A 9,688-nucleotide genomic window follows, 5' to 3' on the forward strand; every position below is an offset into this window, starting at 1 on the left:
ATTCTCTAAGGTACCACAAGTACTCCTTTTCTTTTTGTGGATATAGACTAACAGGGCTGCTACTCTAAAACCTGGAAAAGGTCGGAGGATGGAGAGCTTCTGACCCAAGTCTGTGGGTCTAGGCAAGGGATAATGTTATTTTTAAAACAATTACCTAAAATGATTTTGATACACCCCTTAATATTAGGGTAAACACAGTTAATATCTCTACAGTGGAGTTAGCTGGTTATATAACCTAGGTGTTTAATCCCCCTCAACTAATGTGATAGTAATTGTTAAACTAGGTGTTAAGGGTGTTAACTAGGTAGAATTTAAAAAAGGCAGCACTGGCCTTATCTACATGACTTTTCAAACAACATATTAGAACATGTTTGAAAAGTTTAGTGTAGAGAAAGCATCGTATATTTTAACACAGGCTAAGTGGTTGGGTTAAAGCTTAAGTTCCTACAGAGGTGACCGGTTTAGCATGTTTTAAAGCAGTGGTTCTCAAACTTTTGTACTGGTGACCCTTTCACACAGCAAGCCTCTGAGTGTGACCCCTCCCCCCTTATAAATTAAAAACACTTTTTTATATATTTAACACCATTATAAATGCTGGATGCAAAGTGGGGTTTGGGATGCAAGCTGACAGCTTTTGACCCCTACCCTTAGATAATAAGCTCATGACCCCCTGAGGGGTCTATCCCTACTCTTACTTGCGCATGTTCTCATCAACTTAAATATCTACTACGCCTCTTTAATGAGTCCTACAGGTTAATGAAGAGTGGTGTGGAAAGCACATTTCCTTTGATCCGTTTTCAATCGGTTTTCTAGCCGTGTCTTTCAATGTCCTCTTCGCTGTTTTGTTACTATGATGAGGAAAACGATGGGGCAGGGCCACCTGTACCCGACCGGCATCTTCTTGTGCCGCGCCCGCATGTTCCCCCATCCGATCGCCAAACAGTCCCCGCCCTCCCGCGTGCTGAGCTCTCCGCTCCCTGGGGCTGCCCAGCTCCGGCCTCTTCAGGGCCTGGCCCCTCCTCCCTCAGCTTCCGGGCCGGGGCAGAGCACCGCCGGGGTGCTCGCCCCCTCGCGGGCAGCGGGACCCCGGTGTGGGAGGGAGCCGCTGCTCGGGGGACTGCGGGGCAGCTACCTCGGGGAGGGCGGCACTCCTGGCGGGCGGCCGCGGGAGGGAGCCTGGCTCCGCCGGCCTCTCTCGCTCCCGGAACCTTTGGTTCCAGGCCGGGTTTCCGCGGCCGGCGGGGTGTCCCCAGTGCCAGCCCCGCCATGGCGGCGGAGGGGAAGGATCCGCTCGGCTACTTCGCGGCCTACGGCAGCGACAGCAGCAGCTCCAGCTCGGACGCCGAAAGCGAGGAGCCGCTCGCCGCTGGGGGAGAGGCGGCTGGGGAGGCGGCCGGCGTTAGCCCGGGCCGGAAGCCGCGGCTGCCCGGGCCCGACGAGCTGTTCCGGAACGTGTCCCGGCCGCCATCCTTCCTCTATAACCCGCTCAACAAGCAGATCGACTGGGAGCGTCGGGTCGTGCGGGCGCCCGAGGAGGTGAGGCCCGGGGACGGCTCCGTGTGGGGGCTCCGGGGTAACGCGCGCGGCCGCCCCCAGCGGCGAGGCTCTCGGGTCAAGCCCTGCCCTGCCCTGCCCGCGGCCCTCCCGGCCCTGAGCTGCTGGGCGCGGTGAGCCCGAGTGGCACCACAGTGAGCCCCAGGGCACTGCGAACAGCTGAGCGGAGACTCTCCCGCCCCCTAGGAGCCAAGGGGCGATGGGGTGGTCCAGAGTTATCAGACTCCCGCTACTTAAAGACACGGTGATCCTCTTCAGCAGTGGTTCTCAACCTATTTATCCTTGTGGGCCCTAGGTCGAGAACCAACCCCCCCCCACGCTGCCCAGTAACCCCCCACATTCCCCTGTGCCCAGCACCCCCAGCCCAGAGACCCCTCTACAGAAGGGAGGGTAGCTTAAAACCTGGAGGTGCCCCCCATCCCCACAACCCTGCCCAGAGACCCACTCTTCTGCACCCTGCCCCCCTGCGGCACTCACGAGCCCTCTGCTGGTAGTAGTGCTCCATTAGGCTGCCAGACACTGTCTCCCCCTCAGTTTCCCCACCCGCTTTCAGACCAGATCAGCAAAATTTGAATTTTTTTTTAGCACACAGCTGGGCCCCAGCTATCTGCTAATTGGGCTGCATGCAGGCTGCAGGTTGAGAAATCACTGCCCTTGAGCAAGGCCCTGGAACAGCACCCTGGTGAGATGGCCAGCCTCTCTTCCTGATAGGGAGGAACGTCAGGGTAGAGCCCTACAGCCAGATTGGGTAGCAGTAGGAGTGACTATTACGGAGCGGGGTTAAAAAATAGTCCCACATAGGGCTCTAATTCAGGCTTCTCCCCACAGAGTTTGTTGAATCTTTGCTATTTTCTTTGGGCTGGGGGCATGGCGTTTAGTTTTCTGGTTTTCCCCTTTGTTGTTTTAGGGGAAAGGCTCTTTCTTGTTTAGTCTCACCAGGGCCCCTCGGGTGACTGTTTTGGTAATCAAGAGATCAGATCTCCTTTGATTTGATGACATAATATGAAGCTCTCGCTTTCTGCTCCACTTTGCTTTGTTGCAATGCATTGTTGTAAACGGTGGTGGTCTCTTCAACAGCCTCCTAAGGAATTCAAAGTGTGGAAGACTAATGCAGTACCACCACCTGAGATTTACAGTATTAAGGAAAAGAAGCCGCCACCACCTCCTGAGCTTGATATGGCAATAAAATGGTCTAACATATATGAGGACAATGGTGATGATGCTCCACAGCAAACAAACAAAGTTAACTTTTTACCAGAAGAGGAGCACGAGCCTTCAGAATCAGGTGGGTAATTATCCAATCTGTTGAAGGATTAGCCAACTTTCTGATTGCAGAAAACTAAACACCCTTGTCCTGCCAGACGTTCTGCCCTGGGCTCACTTCATCCCCCTTCCCTCCATTGCTTGCTCTCCCCCACCCTCACTCACTGGCTCATTTTCACCAAGCTGCAGCAGGGGATTGGGGTGCTGGAGGGGGCTCAGGACTGGGGTTGGGGTGCAGGCTCTGGGAGGGAGTTTGGGTGTGGGAGGGGGCTCAGGGCTGGGGCAAGGGGTTGGGGTGGCAGCACTTACCTCAGGCTGCTCCCAGAAGCAGCAACATGTCCCTCTGGTTCCTAGGTCCAGGGCAGGCAGAGGCAGTGCACAAAGCCCTCTGGCTGCCCCTGCGCTTGGGAGCTGGAGGGACATGCTGGCCACTTCCAGGAGCTGGCCGCTGCAATCAACTGGACTTTTAGCGGCCAGGCCGGCAGTGCTGACTGGAGCCTCCAGGGTCCCTTTTTGACTAGGTGTTTTGGTCGAAAACCGGACTCCTGGCAATCCTAGAAGGGTCTGAAAAGTAAAAAGAGATGGTTCTTTTTGGGTGTGTATTATGTGATCTGCTTTTAGTTTGGTCTTCCTGGGTTTCCTTCTTTCCCCTCCTCCAAAACAGGCAATATCTAATATATAGTAAGTTAGTCCTATACCAGTGGTTCTAGAAGGATTATGTATAAAATCCTGTTATAAAATTTCCTCTTATTAGGATGAAAATCATAATGATTTTAATTTGTTTTCTAAGCCGGTGTTCAGAAACTCACCAGAAAGGGACAAATAAACCATTTTCCAAGCAACCATGTGCTATAGAGCTAATTTATAGGTTGTTTCAGAATGCAGTCCCAGGGAGCTTAGTTACATTAATTGTCTCTCTTGCTCTTGTGGTCGTTAAGTGTACTCTTGCTCATATTCTGCTGTTCTAAAATCCTGTTTGAAGCTTCTCTTTTGTCAAACATTTGGTTTTGTTATATTGAACTTTTAACTTGGAAAAAGGGATGAAATAATAATAATGCAATATATACCTGATTATAAAGGGTTAAGATGCTCATAGGATAGATGCCATATAAAGTTAAAGCATCCAAACTTCATAAATCAAAGCTTGAAACCATTGATGGCCTCATAGTTCAAGGCCCGCCCTATAATTATTAAGTCATTAAAAATGTACTATCTGCTTTAATGAAACAAGAGTAAGTTCAGTTCCTACATTAAATGTTTCTTTGATTGCTCTTTCTTCTCCATGTAGTCATGACATAATATGGCCGTGCTTTCCACAGTCACATATGTGCTAAGCTTAACATGAATGTGAATAAAAAGTAGATTTGCTGAGTGCTGCTTCCTGTGCTGGAGAGAGAGATGATAATACAAAATACAAATAAGGTGGTGCATGTCACCAGGCTCCGCTGTAGAGATCTTTGGGAGAAGGCCACTGGTGGCCTGCTGTTCTTCCTCCTCTCGTACCTCTCTAAGCCAGAGCAATACTATCTGGCTGCCTTATTTTCTTCCTCTCTTCACAAAATTATGTTGTCTGTGGTTCAGCGGCAAGGTTAGATCCATAGTATTAGCTCAGTGTGCGTCATGTCTTTCCTGGCATGAATTGAAGCTGGCACTGTAATGCTCTGCTCCACTCCTCATCACATCAGCAAAATGAATCCAGCCCCTACCTCCAATGAAGAAGTAATGGCAGGGTCTGCAGAATATTTTTAGTGTTCAGTCCGTAGCTTTTTTTTTTTTTTTACTCTTAACAATTTCAGACAGGTTTTACATTCAAAACTTTAAAAGAAAATTTAGTTATGAGAACTACGGCTGTGTTTCAACCCAGAAGTAGCTGTATTTCAGTGGTAGACCAGGTTATTTGTATTTATGATGTTTGCAAAGTACTTCAGGATAAAAGGAGCTATGTAAATGAAAGTTTTTTTTGTTTTTTTTTTTTTTTGAAGAGCATCTATAATACATGCACCTAAACATCTTGATACCGTAGGTTGGAAGAATTGGCCATATATGTCATTGAATGTTCGTTTTTGTCAACTATGTATTAAATGTGCTTGTGTGTGAGAATAACTCAAGACAAGCTGTAAAGAACAGAGCTAAAAGTAGAAAATGTTTCTTATGAAACATCCAGTATTGTCTCTGACATCAGGTACTTAGGCTTGCTCATTGAGAGCTTGATTGACAAAGGGAGCACGATCATCTGAGGATTGCATCCAACTGCTTTCTATTGGTTAGTCTCTAAGGTGCCACAAGTACTCCTTTTCTTTTTGCAAATACAGACTAACACGGCTGTTACTCTGAAACTCTGAATATTCTCTCCCATGTGTTGATTGGCTGTTTGTTCCTGCTCCCTTTTCCTCCTACTCTTTGTTTTGCCTGCCCTGCATGCTCCCTTTCTTCCTTCCCTCTTCACCACTGTCCTGTTCTCCTTCCTTTGTGTCCCCTCCTAACAAAATCCCACCCAAAGATTAAAAAGAAATTGTACAACAAACATGACCTTTGCAGACCGTCACTCTCTGCTTGAATGTAATATTTCTCTTCCTATCCTTGGTCTGTCTTGTCTTATTTAAATCGTTAGATCTTTGGGGCAGGAACTATCTCCTTCTGTTTGTACAATGCCTAGCATGATTGGCCCCTAGTCACTACCATAATAAATCTTTCCTACTATCACTTTGGTCCATTCCAAGAGTGAGGATGTTATCAGCCAGTCCTAGTGTGTGTGATTCCAACAGATCTTCAGAAGTGGGACAAAATAAGTTGGTTTGGTGAGAGGCTAGGGTATGTGACAACACATCTAACTTTCCAGCTTGAGTTCACATATTGTACTTGCGTTAATTCTTTTATTTACAGATGAAGAAAAAGATGAACCAGCTTCTGCTAAGAAACGCAAACTAGACACTGGAGAAGAGACTAAGAGGAAGAAGTAATAAGCAGGATGAACTGCATTTGGCCCCCTATGGACACGTCGTGAACTTTGATTCCTCTGCTGAAATGGGAAACAAATATACTTTCACCAAACTTATATCATATGTTGTTTAGAGATTTTTTTATTTCCATAGAATATTTGCCACTTGGAAAGCACAAGAGTTCGTGGATCAGTATTGTGATAAAACTTGTATCCACTGAACAAAAATTAAGTCCATGTAATCAATTTATTTAAAACACAATCTATTAAAGTATTGTGATGAATATTTGTGCTCGTACAGGTTATAGGGTTTTGTGGTATTCTCTTTATCCACAAACTTGTGATGTGAGCTTTTCTCAGCTGACCTGCCATTGTGCTAAAAACCTTTTATAAAGGAACATATTTTTTAAGATGTTGTTTTAAGTAACATACTGTGGTACATGTTTAATCAATGCTGTTTTGAAATATATGTAAAGAGTGTAAATATGTAGGTCACCTGAAATTAAAACTACCTGTGAAAATGTATATAGCTTAGCTGTTTAATATGCAATGTAATGGACAAATTCTATACTGTGTGTGTTTTAGCAGTATGTTAGAGATGCTTGACAGATTCTTCACCGTTTGATGTGTAATAAATTGAGAGTTACCGCTTCATTTAGGACACTGATCTTCAAAAATGTACTTGAAAAGTGAGTTTGCTTTGAAATCTATGCTGGATACCACTACGTTGTTGCCTGCAGCAATGGCTCATGAGGTTAAATGATGTGAGGAAAATTGTCAATATTGCAGAATGGGATCAGTTTATGTATTCTCAAAGTGGAGAACAAAACTGACATGCATGCTAAAAACAAAAGTTGTCATGGCTCAACTTCAGCACACAATGGTTATTGTCAAATACATCCCCTTCAGTACAAAATAACAATATGAAGTTCAGGTGAATTTTATACACAACCAGAAATGGAGGAGGTCTGCAGCAAGCAAGCAATTTGGGTCTTTTTATTGCTCCCATTGCAGAATCTAGTCAAGCAATATGCCCTCCTGATTCACATCTTTTCAGAGGGCTTTACGCATATCTGAGAATAAATGGTACCTAAGACCTAATCACACAATCAGAAATGAGTCAGGTTCAATGGTAGGAGTGGGACAGTGATTTCACGGGGCATAGCCCACACATTGTGACAGTTTAGGAACTGTGGAATGCTGCAGCCATTTGAAATTAGAATGTAAATACCTAATTGTGACCAGCCCCCCATAGTGTGAAATTGCTCCTAGTTTTAATAATCACACACGGGAAGAAATTCAGCTTTTTGTTTAATTCAAAAAGAGGGCATCTGCAACACAATACTCGTACACCATAGCGAAGACTGCTATGACTGTAACTGACATAGTACTTCTGTCAACACACAGGTAGATACAGATTACTTAGCCTGACTCTGGGTACTCTTTGTTCATGAGATTAGGTGGTCTCATTAAGCATTATGTTTTTGAGCCTATTAATTTTACAAATGTGTTAAACTGAAGCTGGTGTCTGTGAATGATCAGGCTAGACCCAATCTTCTCTCTTCGTCCTCAGGATCACTGGAGTTGGGGGTGTTATTCTTCAAAGGATGTGTTATGAAGAATCCTTAAATCCAGGTCAAGGAGGAACTTCAGTTTTGGTTACAAGTATAGCGATAGCTGGATTGGAAGAGTGATACTGAGATTCTCTTCAGCCATGAAATCAAATAGGTCAGTTTTGTGGGTGTGCTATTCTGCTCCCTGTGGTCTAGTTAGCAAGATGCAGGACCCCCTCTCCTGGGTGCTAGCTGATCTAACAAGGAGGCTTTGGAAATTCTGCCTTAATTACCAGATCCCAGTAAATGCAGAGAATATCCCGAGGTTAGCCAAGATGAGCTGATTTTTTATACTAGAGAGATTCAACCTGCTCAAATCTCACAGGTGAAGTGGTTCAAGGGATTGACTAATGTTTGGATCCTGTAATGATATCTTTGGCTGCTGCCTGAAATAGCTGAAACAATTCCATAGCTGTAGTTTAAAGCCAGGGACACTGGCAATAGATCCATGTCTGCAGTGGTGGCATGACAAAGAGGCTTTTGTCTTCATATTATTTGCTTCATTACCCTAGTAGCAACTTGGGCAAGGATCAGCATGTGATGATGGTACTTACCAGTGACTCCTGTTTGGCCTTGGAACTCAGAGAGCATAATGATATGGATAATATCCAGCCTTATTGAAACTAACAGCTTCCAACCTGTTTGGCTGTTAGTGGCAGGAAGCATGTCTAACCTGGAACAGGGGTTAATTAATAATAGTGCTATGTTGGAGGTTGGGTGAAACCTTGTTGAAGCTGGTGCATGATAGCTGTCTATTCAGGATAAATATAGGAAGCAACTTTTAGAGTAAGATAGCTGAAACAACAGAAGCACTACTCAAAACACAGACCACATGCAAGGCTGCAGCCAGTCAGAAATTGAGCTCTGTGTGTTGCTAGGGGCTGACTGCAAATGTAGGAGGCTTAGTATTGATTGGTGGCGGAGTGTGTCTGTGGGCAGAAGCAGCCAGCAAGAGAAGCACTAGAACATAGCCCTGTGAGAAAGCTAAGAGGAAGAACTTTTTGGGAAGGCGGCTGGCTAGAAAGAGGCTTGGAACTGTGAGCAGATAAATTGCCTCTTGTTGTTTGATTCCTACCATTTTCAGAGAAATAGGATTTTGTATATTCTTTGTAAATAAACAAGATGGCAGCAAAGAAATATCTGACTCTATTGTCAATTTCTCTTCCTAAGAGAAACAACCTGCCCTCCTCCCCAATATTGGCTAAGGACTCAAGTCAGAAGGGATAACTAATATTTAGCATGTATCACTTTTCATCTTTTGATTTGTAATAATAATGCCTAGGTCTTATATAGCACATTTCATCAATAGATCAGAAAGTGCTTTACAATGAAGGTCAATATCATTATCCCTATTTTACAGATGGGCAAACTGAGGCACAGATCAGTGAAGTGACTTTCCCAAGCTTACACAGCAACCAGTAGCAGAGCTGAGAATACAGCCCAGAACTCAAGTGCCAGCTGAGTGCTCTACCCATTATACCATATCCTGGGCCTGCTGGTTGATCTTGGGCAAGTCACTTCACCTCTTTCTACTTCAGTTTCTCCATCTGTGATAGAGGATAATGGAGATGAATTATACTGACCTCCTTTGCAAAGACTGTTGATATCCAGTGATAAAAAGTTCTATATAAGAGCTAGGTATTAACATTATTATGCATTGCCAGGTCCCCTGATCCTACACTGGCACTTTAGCCTCCTAGCAGTTTGAAGGTAGAACCACATCTGTCAGTCACTATCTCAGAAATATGTTCCAGCTGTTAAAGAGCCACAGGGCACAGGAACCAATTTTCTTTTTTATTACTTCAGATATCTTTCAGAGTAACAGCCGTGTTAGTCTGTATTCGCAAAAAGAAAAGGAGTACTTGTGGCACCTTAGAGACTAACCAATTTATTTGAGCATAAGCTTTCGTGAGCTATAGCTCACTTCATCGGATGCATACTGTGGAAACTGCAGAAGACATCTAACCAATTTATTTGAGCATAAGCTTTCGTGAGCTACAGCTCACTTCATCGGATGCATACTGTGGAAACTGCAGAAGACATCTCTGTGTATATAATGTCTTCTGCAGTTTCCACAGTATGCATCCGATGAAGTGAGCTGTAGCTCACGAAAGCTTATGCTCAAATAAATTGGTTAGTCTCTAAGGTGCCACAAGTACTCCTTTTCTTTTTTCAGATATCTTGATATCCATAACCTTCCTCATAAAAATAACAAGGAAAGGCTGTTCCTGTCTTGTCTGAAGAAAGGAAATGTTCAGGTGAGCATGAATAAATAGTCTATTCCTCAAGATATCTTACAATGGGATTTTGGCAGGGACAG

General features: G+C 44.7%; 1 protein-coding gene across 1 annotated transcript; it reads left to right on the forward strand.

The window, feature by feature from the left end:
• The first annotated feature begins 1,173 nt into the window (after positions 1–1,173).
• C8H1orf52 (chromosome 8 C1orf52 homolog) lies at positions 1,174–9,196 on the forward strand. Its single transcript, XM_074961399.1, has 3 exons — positions 1,174–1,536; positions 2,632–2,839; positions 5,701–9,196. Exons 1-3 carry the CDS (start codon positions 1,267–1,269, stop codon positions 5,775–5,777), a joined length of 555 nt encoding a protein of 184 aa, XP_074817500.1. The 5' UTR covers positions 1,174–1,266; the 3' UTR covers positions 5,778–9,196.
• Positions 9,197–9,688: the final 492 nt, after the last annotated feature.

This window comes from Natator depressus, chromosome 8 (genome assembly GCF_965152275.1).
Source record: "Natator depressus isolate rNatDep1 chromosome 8, rNatDep2.hap1, whole genome shotgun sequence".
Lineage (NCBI taxonomy): Eukaryota > Metazoa > Chordata > Testudines > Cheloniidae > Natator > Natator depressus.

Coding starts and splice junctions, on each gene's coding strand:
- C8H1orf52 (XM_074961399.1), top strand. CDS start 1,267: ATGGCGGCGGAGGGGAAGGATCCGCTCGGCTACTTCGCGGCCTACGGC. Junction 1,537..2,631: donor TCGTGCGGGCGCCCGAGGAG/GTGAGGCCCGGG, acceptor TCTCTTCAACAG/CCTCCTAAGGAATTCAAAGT. Junction 2,840..5,700: donor GCACGAGCCTTCAGAATCAG/GTGGGTAATTAT, acceptor TTTTATTTACAG/ATGAAGAAAAAGATGAACCA.